Source organism: Chrysochloris asiatica, unplaced genomic scaffold (assembly GCF_000296735.1).
Source record: "Chrysochloris asiatica unplaced genomic scaffold, ChrAsi1.0 scaffold00072, whole genome shotgun sequence".
Classification (NCBI taxonomy): Eukaryota; Metazoa; Chordata; class Mammalia; order Afrosoricida; family Chrysochloridae; genus Chrysochloris; species Chrysochloris asiatica.
The window spans coordinates 1,758,085-1,771,605 of record NW_006408590.1 but is presented as its reverse complement, the minus strand read 5'-3'; the positions used below and the strand labels follow the sequence as shown (position 1 = coordinate 1,771,605).

Sequence of the window (13,521 nt, the reverse complement as noted above, 5' to 3'; positions counted from 1 at the left end):
TTCTCAAGTTGATCTTTGAAATTTTCTGTTCAGCTCTTGGACTGCCTCATTTCTTCCATTTGCTTTAGCATCTCCATGCTGGAGAGCAAGTTTCAGTGTCTCTTCTGATATCCATTTTGACCTTTTCCTTCTTTCTTGTCTTCTTAATGACTTTTTGCTTTCTTCATGTATGATGATCTTGAAGAAATCCTCTGGTCATCCCACAACTCCTCTGGTCTTCAGTCTTTCATCTTTAATGTATGAAATCTGTTCTTCACATGATCTCTCAATTCAGGTGGGATATATTCAGGGTCATATTTTGGCTCTCATGGACTTGTTTTCATTTTCTTCAGCTTCAGTTTGAATTTGCATATGAGCAATTGAGGGTATGTCCCACACACTGCCCTTTGTCTTGTTTTGACTGATGATGAAGTCAATTTGATTTCTAAGTATTCCATGTGGTGAAGTCCACGTGTATAGTTGTCTCTTTTATGCTGTCTAAAGAAGGTATTTGAAATGAACAAGTCATTGATTTTGCAGAATTCTATCATGTGATTTCCAGCATCATTTCTAGCACCAAACCCATATTTTCCAACTACTGATACTTCCTCTTTGCTCCCAATCTTTGCATTCCAATGACCAATAATGATCAGTACATCTTGATTGCATGTTTGATCAATTTCAGATTGAAGAAGTTGGTAGAATTCTAGTTCATCCTCACTGGCTTAGTGGTTGGTGTGTAAATTTGAATAATAGTGGTATTAACTGGGCTTCCCTGTAGGTGCATGGATATTATCCTATCACACACAGTGTTGTACCACATGACTGATCTGGATATGTTCTTTTTGACGATAAATGCAACTCCTCTTCAATTTGTCATTTCTGGCATAGTAAACCATGTAGTTGTCATATTCAAAATTACCAATACCAGTCCATTTCAGCTCACTAATGCCTAAGATACTGATGTTTATGCATTTTATTTCATTTTTGACAATTCCTAATTTTACTTGATTCATACTTCAAACATTCGATGTTCTGATTATTAATGTATATTTACAGCTGTTTCTCTTCATTTTGAGTTATGCGCCATAAGGGATTTACTCCCATGGGCTTTACTCCATTTGCATTATCGCAGTCAACTATACTTTGAAGAGGCAGCTCTTCCCCAGTCGCATTTTGAATGCCTTCTGACCTGAGGGGTCATTTTCCAGCACTATGTCTGACAGTGTTTCTATGCTGTTCATAAGGATTTCAGTGACTAAGTATTCAGAAATAGTTCATAACTCCTTCTTCCTAGGCTGTCTTCGTCTGGAAGCTCATCTGAAACCTGTCCACCATTGGTGTTGTTGTTGTGTTGTGAAGTGCCATCTAGTCGGTTCTGATCCATAGCAACCCTTATAGGGTTTCCAAGGAGCAGCTGGTGAGCTTAAACTGCCGACTTTGCATTTAAACAGCTTTGCAGTCTGGCACATTAATCCACAGAGCCACACCAGGACTCCCTGGGTGACCCTGCTGTTGTTTAAAATACCGGTGGCATAGTTTTGAGAATCACAGCAACTCACAAGCCACCACAGTATGACACACTGACAGAAGAGTGGTGGTCTCTACATATTACTGACCATTGTATTTTCCACAATTATATATATAAACAATCTATGTGCAAAGTGTATAATAATATTTGAATAAGGTTATAGATGGACCTGTTACATGGGAGAAAGATGAGACTTTCTGCTCCCGTAAACATTTACAGCCTCAGAACCCCTGTACAGGGTCACTATAAGTTGGAACCAACTCCATGGCATACCACCACCACCACCACCAACATAGAAGGACCTTGCCTTACTAAAACAGGATTGTATTAGGGGGCATCAAAAGTTCGTTGAAAATTGAACCAACGAATGGGACTTTTCCACACATTTTTGGAAGCCTCCTAATATTACGTATACTTTACTGCACCTTGATTTTTTTTCAACATTAGCTCCTGGATCTCCCTCCTAATCAACCACCTCCAAGTACCATTATTTAAAATTACATATTATATTCAACCATTCTCCTATAGATGGACATTCACTTTATTTTCTTCAGGTACTAGTAATGATGATGTAACAAATACATACATTTTTTTCTTACATGTAGTTTATTTTAGTTTAACAAGACAGATTTTAAGTAGGGTATGTATTTTCAGTACTAAAACATGTCTACCAAAACAGAATGAGAGACTTTATTTTTTCCATATAGCCCAAATTGCAAAAACTGTTATATTCTTTTCCAATTAAAATGTATAGTATTGTTCTTGGGTACCTTCGTGCTGGCTCGGACCTACAGCAAACCTATGAACAATAGAATGAAACACCTCCTGGTTTTGTTTCATCCTCACAATAGCTGCTACACTTGAGTCCACTGTTGTTGCCATTGTACCAATCAATTTCATTGAGGGTATAACTGTTTTTTCACTGTCCCTTCACTTTACCAAGCATGAGGTCCCTCTTTAGGGACTAGTCCTTCCTGATAATATGTCCTAAGTATGAGAGATGAAATCTGCCCATCTTGGTGTCTAAGGCCCATTCTGGGCTGTACTTCTTCCAATACAGATTGATTTGTTCTTCTGGCAGTCCATGATACGTCTAATATTCTTGTCTAGCACCAAAATGCAAATGCGTCAGTTCTTCTAAGGCCTTCCTTACTCATTGTTCAACTTTCACAATACATATATGAGGCTACTGAAAATACAATGGCTTGGGTCAGGCACACTTTAGTCCTGAAAGTGACAATTTTTCTCTAAAATACTATAAAATGGTCTTATGCAGCAGATTTACATACATTGTTTCATTTGCAATACATTTGCTTCATTTCTTGTCTGTTGCCTCCATGAGTGTTAATGTGAATCCAAGCAAAATGAAGTCTCCGAGAACTTCAATCTTTTCTCCATTTTGTTATTTATATATTCAGTAATAAGGATTTTTGTTTTCTTTGCATTAAGATGCAACCCAAACTGAAGGCTATGGGTTTTTATCTTTATCAGTAAATGCTTTAAGTCTTCTTCACTTTCAGCAATTCAGTTTGTATCATATGCATACTGCAGGTGATTAAAGAGTCTTCCTCCAGTACTGATACCATGTTCTTCTTCATATAACCATGTTTCTCAGATTATTTGCCCCTCATACAGATTGAATATGTATAGTGAAAAGAGATAACCCTGGTTCACTCCTTTCTTGATTTTAAACCCCATGTTCTGTCTGAATGACTGCCTCCTGGTCTATGTATATGTTCTTCACGAGCACAATTAAGTGTTCCAGAATACTCATTCGCTATAATGTTGTTGGTAGATAGTCGTGATCCACACAGTCAAAAGTCTGTGCATAGTCAATACAGCTCAGGTAAACATCTTTCTGGTATTCTCTGTTTCAACAAAGATCCACCTGACATCCACAATGATATCCCTCGTTCCACGTCATTGTCTAAGTCTTGCTTGAACGGCTGGCAATTCCCTATCAATGTACTGTTGCAGCCGATTTCGAATTATCTGTAGCAAAATTTTACTTGCGTGTAATATTAATGACATTATCCAATGATTTCCACGTTTGCCTGGGTCACCTCTTTTTGGAATGGGCACAAATAAATCAGTTGGTCAGGTAGCTGTCTTCCAAAATTCTCTGCATAAATGAATGAGTGCCTCCAGTACTGCATTGCTTTATTGAATGATATCGATTTGTATTTTATCAGTTCCCAGAACCTTGCTTTTTGCCAATGCCTTCAGTGCCCTTTGGACTGTTTCTTCAGTACCATTGGGTTAGTCATACAATAACTCTTGAAATGACTGCGTATTGACCATTTTATACACAGTGGCTCTGAGTACGCCTTCCATCTTTTTTTGATGCTTTCTGTACCATTCAGTATTTTGCCTATAAAACCCTACAGTATTTCAAGTTGAGGTTTAAATTTTTTGCAGTTATTTCAGCTTGAGAAATGCTGAGTGTGTTCCTTCCTTTTGTTTTCTTACTCCAGATCTTTGCACATTTTATTATACTATTTGACTGTCTTCTCTGTCTGTCCTTGAAGATTTTCAGTTCAGCTCTTTACCTACTCATTTCTTCCATTTGCTTTAGCATCTCTATGCTGGAAAGCAAGTTTCCGAGTCTCTTCTGACATCTATTTTGGTCTTTACTTTCTTCATTTTTCTCTTAGTGACCTTTTGCTTCCTTCCTATGTGATATTATTGATATCATCCCATAATTCTTCTGGTTTGTGGTCACAAGTGTCTAATGCTTCAAATTTGCTCTTGAGATGATCTCTAATTTCAGTTGGGATATATCCAAGGTCAGATTTTTCTCTCGTGGACATGGTTTAATTTTCTTCAGCTTCATCCTGAACTTGCATATGAGAAATTGGTGGTCTGTTCCACAGTCTGCCCCTTCCTTTATTTTGGCTGATGATATGGAGCTTTTCTATCATCTCTTTCCATAGATAGAGTCAGTTTGATGTCTGTGTATTTTATCTGGTGAAGCCCATGTGTATAATCATTGTTTACGTTGTTTAAACAAGGCAATTGCAATGAAGAAGTCATTGGTCTTGCCAAATTCTATCATGCCATCTCCAGCATCATCTCTATCACCAAGGTCATGTTTTCCAACTACTGACCTTTCCTCTTTGTTTCCAACCTTTGCATTCCAATTACCAGTAATTATCAATATGATTAGTTTCAGACTGAAGAACTTGGCAGAATTCTTCAATTACATCATCACTTGATTTTTTCCCTTGATGCAGAATTTAGAATAACAGTGGCATTCACCAGTCTTCCTTGTGTTTCTCTGGTTAAGTGCTGTTGAGTCAGTTTTGACACATAGCGATTCCAAGGAGAGGTTTGTAGGTTTGAACCACTACCTTGAGGTTCAAACTGACTTTGCAGTCCAGTGCTTATCCTACAGCACCACACCAGGACCGCTTGTAGGCATATGGATATTATCCTATCACAGGTAGCATTATACTTTAACATAGCTCTTTATATGTTCTTTTTGATTATGAATTCAACTCCATTCCTCTTCAATTTGTCATTCTTGGCATAATAAAACATATAATCATCAGATTTAAAATGGCCAATGCTAGTCCATTTCAGCTTACTAATGCCTAGGATAGCAGTCTTTATACATTCATTTTCAATTTTGTCAACTTCCAATTTTTCTGCATTCATACTTTGTACATTCTATGTTACAATTATTAATGAATGTTTGCAGCCATTTTACTCATTTTTAATTGTGCCCCAACAACAAATAAAGGTCCCAAAAAATCTTTACCCCTTTCGAATCATCATGGTCAACTCCACTTTGAGGAGACAGCTCTTTTCCATTTGTATTTTGAGTACCTTCTAACCTGAGGGGCTCATCTTCTGGCACTATATTCTGGTGCAATTAATCATGGTTCAATATTCAATATTCTGTTACTATCTGATACTGTTTCACTGCTTTTCATAAGGTTTTCAGTGGGTAAATATTCAGAAGGAGGAGAGACATTGTTTTGTTCTGCTGTGCATGGGGTCGCTATGAGTCAGTTCCGACTCGATGGCACCTGACAACAACAACAAACATTCAGAAGTAGTCTGCCTCTCCTCCTTCTGAGTTTGTTTTAGTCTGGAAGCTCAGATGAAACCTGTCCACCATGGGTGACATTTGAGGCATTTAATATACTGCTACAATGTCACCCATGGTGGTGACATTGCATCACAGCAACAAACAAGCTTCCAGCATCAGAGCAATACACAAGCCACCACAATGCCACAAGCTTACAGAAGAGTGGTGGAAATGTAAAGTATTACACACCAGCATTATTTTAATTTCACTTCCCTGACTGTTATTTAGATATTGTTTTTGTTGTTAAGCACCATAGAGTCAGTCCCAACTATTGAGATGGCGCATCTTAATTAATCTTCTATGATTTACCCACTGCTACTGAGTCTGTTCCAAATCCTAGTGACCCCACATAGGTTTCCCAAATTGTAAATCTTTATTGGAGCAAAAAGCTTCATCTTTCTCCCATGGAGTAGTTAGTATGTTTGAAATGCAGCCTTGCTGTTAGCATTCCAATTTTATCCTACAGCTTAACCAGTGTACTACATGTTGGATTTATTGCCTTATCAATTTTTTAAAAATTATTTCTGTATGATAGATACTAATACTTTTTCTACTCTTTTTACCAGTAACAGAAATATTGTCATGTTTTTCTATACTTATTTTTGAATGATCTAATCTGGTATTCTACATTATAAAGTTGTGGTTTGGAGTCTTGATTAAAGAAGTTTCCTTATTTCTATCTTGTGGATATAATTAGTTTCATTTTCTTATAGAATTTGTATTTTCCAGTATTCACACATTTTTACTCTATCTGGAAGTTATTTTTGAATATGATGTAAAATAGGGTATATGTTTTTAATGACAGTTGCACCAATACCATTTACTTATAAAGCATTATTTTCTCAGTAAGTTAAAATAACTTTGTCTTCTATTAAAATCTTTTATATAATGGAATCTATCTCTACATTTTCTCTTTCACAAACCTATTCTTATGCTACTATCATATTGCATTTACTAGTGTTTTTGTAGAATGGTATGATATCTGTAAAGTCAACTTCAAGCTCTTCATTGAAACTATAGAGTCATATGGGGTTTGTTTTTGTTTTTAATTCAGAAACTAACCTTGTTAAATTTATTCCTAAATACTTTATATAGTTTTCGGTGCTTTTGTAAATGGATTTTTTTCCCCAATTGTTCTCTCTAGGTACCTACTATTTGAGTATATTTTTATGTTTATCCAACAAACGTATCACATCATCTTATTAATTTTACTAGTCTATTTTTCTGTTAACACCACATATCCATCAATTTGACATACTTTGGTGGGCTGTGTGTTGCCCTGAGGCTAGAAGCTATGCCACCAGTATTTCACATACCAGTGGTGTCACTCTGATAAACAGGTTACATGGAAGCTTCCAGACTAAGACAGACTAGAAAGAAAGTCTTGGCAATATATTTCTAAAAAATCAACAACTGGTATTCTTTTGAAGTGCAGTTTTGCTCAGACACACATGGAGTCTCCATGAGTGAAGTCAACGTGATGGCAATTGGTAAGGTAAGAATATGACACTTCAGGTCATATGATACTTCACAAACATGAATGCCCTACTATAAGATCTTCTTAAAATGATACATGGACTCCTGGTGTGGTTCTGTATGATCAGCACTGGACTGCGAACCACAAGGTCAGCAGTTCAAACCTACCAGCGATTCCTTGGAAACCCTATACAGGATTGCTGAGAGTTGGTACTAACTCAACGGCACTTAATAACAACCAAAAGGGAAATAAAAATTAAAGTTACATTTCAGAATGAGAGAGCAATTTTAATTTCATTAATTGAATTTAAAAAATAGTTAATTGTGAACCCACAACCTCATATTATTAAAAGAAATAACCCAGAGTTAAATGGTGGATTTCAGAGTTTCTATAGACTTCACAGCACTGAACAAGAACAATAACAAAAAGAAACTCCTTAAACTGGCACAGGAAATCTATGTCTATTTAGTTACATTCTTATTATTAAAGCCAATCACATTCATAGGACTTGCAAAGAGTCTAAGATCTGAAAGAGGATAAAAAATACTATAATAGATTATTAGTCTCACTGTCTATGATCAAACTTCCATGGTCATGCTTTCCTACTTCACCAAGGAGACCATTTCATTCTTAGATAGCTAGACTAGTAAAAACTCTTGTTTCCACTGAGAAAATGTTACTTTTGAAACATCTATACATTTTCTTTATTCCATCTCTGAAGTATGAGAGAATTGCCCATCCTATAAAATACATTTTACACCTATTTGAATTTGGGCCAGCTTAGCTCCAAGTTATTTTTGATTTTTAGGATGATGATTTCCAAACAACACAGCATATAGGCTTAACTCACTAATTTAAATATATCATGTATTTTTAAAAGATGATTACATGACTCATTAAGGCAATATTTTATGTATTTTTAAAAAGTGCTACATTGCAAGCTCACTAGTTCAGGCCAGTTCAGGCCAGAAATAGATCACTCCAAATTTACTTGTGAATTTCAGAAAGAATTTAGAGAAACCAAACTGCAGAATTTGGACACAATGATTTACTCCACTAAATTCTTGAAAACGAATTCATTAGGTTTTTTCTAAAGATTATTTAAAAATAATATATTATTTGTCAAAATTTTAGTCATGGATGAATTTCAATGCATCTTCAATGATGTAATTTATTCTCATGGATTCAGAAAAGAAAAAATGTAGTAATGGAATTTTTCAAGTGGTACTAAACAGTTGTTTACACATTAGTTCGTATTGAAAAAAGGGAAACATACAAGAGGGCTTCAAAAAAGTTTCTGCAAAATTGAAATTATAACAAAAAGGAAGTTTTCCACAAACTCTACCTCACTCCAATATGAAACCTTCTCATATTGGAGTGAGGTAGAGTACCGTACAAAGGAGAAAAAAAATCCAACGTGGGAAATCAAGTTCTGTAAAACTTAGCATTAAAACAAAATAAATATATAAAAGTATTACTTACGGATACATTTCTGAAAGCTTTTTCGCTATTGCGTAAGCTGTCGGGTCTCTGTCTAGGGCATACAGAGTAATATCTGATTCCTTATGTAGAATGGCTCTTGTGTGTCCTCCTGAACCAAATGTCATATCTAGAAAATTCTATCAAATCAAAGAAAAGAAAATGATCAGTAACTTGAAACGAATGTATTCTTGTCAAATAATTGCTTTAATTTCTAGAATCAAATAATAATTTTCAGTTAAGAACAAACAGAAAAATAATTACAATCTTTTTTCTTAGAGATAATCTTGTGATACTTGAGATTCATCTCAATTAAAAGGGATCAGTACAACATAAGTAAGAGTTTCCATAAAAATCATCATTTCTGGAACTAGGTGGCCAATTCATAACAAACTGAAAATTTCCCCCATAAGGTCAACATGACCACAATTTTGTGATACTAGATTTTTAGTGTTTTCAGTAGTTGACTGGTAATGACATTTCTAATGATTTCTCATCATTTGGAGATGGCTGGCAATTAGTGTGGCTCACTTCATCTCAATATCCCCAAATACTTAATTGAAAAATAAAGATATTCAAGAACATTAATTGCTGTTGAAAGTTGTACATCTCAAGAAAATAGAATTTGAAAAAGTTGTGAGATATATATATATATATATATATATATAATGACCAAACAAGAAGAGTAGCTTCTGAGACTGTTTATGTATACTGAAATTCCTTATAGGATTTGATTCTTGGTTTTAGAGTTGTTGTGTTAGGGTTTCACACTGGCCTAATAAAGTGTTTAGTGCTTCTCTTCTACTTCCAACTTCATTGTGTAGTGTCTGTGGTCTTAGAAGCTTACAAGTGACCATTCAAGGCACAGCCATTGGTCATTATATACCTGAAGCACCAGAGAATGAAGGAGAATCGGGGATAAGAATAGAATATGGATTATGTGGCTAATTGTCTGCAGGAACATCTGCCTCCTTTGCCACAAGACCAGAAGAACTGGATGGTGGTGGTGGTTGTGTGCCGTGGAGTTGGTTCCGACCCACAGTGACCCTGTACAGGGTTTCTGAGGCTATAAATCTTTACGGGAGCAGAAAGCCTCATCTCTCTCCCACGGAGCAGCTGGTAGTTTTGAACTGCCGACCTTGAGGTTCGCAGCCGATTCGTAATCACTACGCTACCAGAGTTCCTTAGTGCCGGGTTATTGAACATTTTGATCACTGAAAAATCCTGATCAAAGGTCGTAGAATATAAAACAGAATTTCAAATCCTCATGGACTCTAGACTTTCAGAATCCATGAAGTATAGAAGAGCTCCTGAAACTACTGCCTTTAACCAAAAATATCCCCTGAAGATGATATATATAAAACTCAGACAGAAAACAATTGCCAACCAAGATTCATATACCCAGCTAAGCTGTCCCTTAAATGTGATGGTAAAAGTAGGACATTTCCTGATAAGCAGAAATTAAAGGAATTTGTAATGACCAGATCAACTTTACAAAAAATGCTAAAGGGTTTTATTTTTACTGAGAACCCAAAGCAGTAGACAACAACCTAAGATTACTATACATGACAACCCAACCTAGAACTCAATCCAGATATAGAAGTATTTAAAGTAAAACAAACTTACAAGACTGAAAATAGGGAACCAGGGTTATCAACTTATAATGAAGTCAACTACAAACTAAAAAGAGGGAACAGTGTAGTCACAGTACTTTCAAATGACAAGGAAGTCAAGTCGATTTCAAGATAAAACAGACTATTTTAAATAGGGAAAAAATTCAACAAGGTACAGTGTGACCTGTAATTTACCCTAAAAATTAATACAACTGCAAATCAAATAAAAACGGGAAAATCAGAAAGATATAGTAACATGAACACAACAGAAATGAAAATGAAAAGAAAACCCACAAACAAAATGAACTCACTGCAGAAAATTATGCGGAACAAAGAAACTAGCAGCACCTGAAAATAACACACAGCAAAATGAAGCAATCAATTCATACCTATTGTAAATAGATTACCTGCACCAGTCATGAGACAGAGCAGAATGGACAAGAAAACAGGGTGCTTCAACATGCGATCTACAAGAGACACATCAAAAAGATCGAGACACCCTAAATGTCCATCAAGAGAAGACTGGTTAAACAAACTTTGGTACAAATACACAATGGAATATTACACAATGATGAATCTGCGAAACACCTCACAACATGGATGAACCTGAAGGACATTATGTTGAGTGAAATTAATCAGTCACTAAAGGATAAACATTGCTGAGGTCAATGTTGTAAAAAATTAAGAAATGGCCTTTTAAATAAAAGAAATAATCTACGATGGTCAACAGGAGAATGGAGGAAGTAAAATTACTCACAGAATAGAGTGTAGACCCATGTCAACACAGGTGATGGGGCAGGCAATATACAAGGGATTGTTAGCAAAGATGGAGGTAGTGGGAGACAGGAAAGAATGCAATAATAAAAGAACAAAGATAAATAACTTATAGTACAAGGAGGGGATTGCAATATGAGTTGCTAAATGTAAAACTGCTCTGTAAACCCTTACAATAAAAAAAATTTAATAAAAAAGTAAATAATAAATAAATAACAAAAATTCCCTGAAGTCTTTAAAACCTAATGATACATTAACTTAACTAATAAAAAGGCTTGCCTTGAGCATTATGCTCTTTTAAGAAATATCTACATGAGATAAAATTGACAATGCTACAGGAAAGATTAGATAAAAACCTTAGGGGGTAGTAAGTTTATGATGATAAAGCTGGAACAACTTAGGAAATGAGGGTGAGAATGGTTTCACAACTCAAAGAATGTAATCACGGTCATTAGATTGCACATGTAGTAACTTTTGAATTGATTTCTACATGTATAATCTAATGAAAGAAGGAATATGCGTTGCTGTGTATATTCGCAATAACAACAATAAAATAAAAATTCAGGAAAAAAATGTCACCTGTGAATACTACAAATCTCTAAAATATCACTTATATGAAACCAAACCGTCAAGCATTTATAATAAGAATGAACAATTAAGAGGGCAGGGAAACTGGATTAATGGCAACAGAACAACCAGAATGGGAATATTGAGAATGCTCGAGCATTATGAAGACTGTAACCAATATCATGGAACAATGTGTGTAGAAACTGTTGAATAGGAACCTAAACTGCTATGTAAACCTTCCTTGAAAATTCAATAAAACATTATTCTTAAAAAACATGTTATGATAGATGTTATAAGTTAGAAACTTACCAGTTAAAGGCAGGCATGCATAGTGATACAATGGCAGTATGAACAAAGAATCAATCTTAAAAAGGAAAATTGTCCAAAACATAGATAATTTTTATGCAAAGAAGTACCAATATTATTTATTTATAGTGGAAAATGAAAACAACCTAAATATTTAATAATAGGAAATAATTTTAAAATTTTAGTGGACAAATGGTGTAATGATTAAAAATTGTGTTTTCTAAGATTACTAATTAAATATAAAAATGCTTATGCTATACATTCAATGAAAAATAAATGGATAAAAGTATGCATTTGCAAAAAAACAAAACAAAACAAAACATCCAAAACAGAGAGAAAGAGAATATATAACTGTAAATAGTCATAGGACCAATCTTAAAAATCATGAAAATCTGTCATAGAAAAAGGCCCAAGACTTTTTAAGTCAAAACACCTGAGGTTGGTTCTCATTTTGAAACTAAATTAGTTGGCTTTGGAAAAATCACTTAAAATTCCATTATCTTTAGATTCTCCCGTTTAAAAAGAAAAAGAGATACCACCACTACCCGCTAATTGGAAAGAAGACATATAATTTCTCATCTAAATCAACATACTTTTAAGAGTAAAAGGTTTTCCAGTCATAATTTCTTGAGGTACTTGAGTGCATGTCTTTAAATGTTTGGATCATTCTAGATGCACAATGAGCTTAATTGAATCTGAATCTACTCCTTGGCTATTTAATTAGGCCACATTCTAAACAGAATACTCAGGTCATAGTTGGGCAAGAAACCATAAGAAAACATATGTGTATACAAGTTAGTCAATTGTAGCTGATTTGGAAGTGAAGATCCTCTCAGAACATACCCTCATAATTATGCTGTTGTTTTATTGAGTCCTTTCAAAAAGTTTCACTCGTGTTATGAAAACAAAACAAATAGTCCAATAATATTAAATACAATGACAACCTATACTATCAGCCAGACTAAAAAATATTAAATATCTAATTTATTAAAAAGTTCATATGTACATTTCAGAAGAAGGAAGAATTGATGTAATAGATTTTGATATTTTCTCTGTTCTGAATGTTACAATTTATTTTAAAGCAGTGGTCAAAAATAGGGCAAAATTATGCTTTGATATTTTTATTCATAGCTATCATGCTGAAGTCCTGTAGTCAGAAAAGGTAGCTTTGTATTCCAGGAATAACTCTTCTGATCAAAATCGAGACAAGGACAGAAGTAAAACATATGAGTGATATAAATATGATAAAAATGTACAACAACTGTCTCACGCCTGGTAGGGTGCTGTACGATAATGCACTAGAATGCAAGGTTGGTTTGAACCACAAGGTCAGCGATTCAAACCCAGCAGCCACTCCTCGGAAACCCTATACAGGATCACTATGAATTAGAAATAACTCCATGGCACTTAACAACAAGCTCTCTTTAGTATGTATAATTGTGTGCTATAAAGTAACTATACTTTTATTTCTGTCAGCACAAAAGCATGATCACATTATAGTTTCATCATTTTCTATAGTAACCTTAAAACACTTAATCTTATGATTTTGTGACAGCAATGCATATTTAAATTTCAGGATCAAATCATTTCTTTAACCAGTTAGCTTACTTATGAGTGGGTTTTCAAAAAAATTGTGGGAAAAGTCCATTATCTTTCAATTTCATTTCCCATGAACTTCTTGAAGGCCCCTCACATACTGAAA

At 34.8% G+C, this 13,521-nt stretch overlaps 1 protein-coding gene across 1 annotated transcript in view; it reads right to left on the bottom strand.

The window, feature by feature from the left end:
• METTL15 (methyltransferase like 15) overlaps nt 1-13,521 on the bottom strand; it is a 338,705-nt gene that overhangs the window by 170,468 nt on the left and 154,716 nt on the right. The window contains exon 2 of the mRNA XM_006864855.1: nt 8,563-8,699. Coding sequence (XP_006864917.1) covers nt 8,563-8,699 — 137 coding nt within the window. The remainder of the gene's footprint in view (nt 1-8,562; nt 8,700-13,521) is intronic.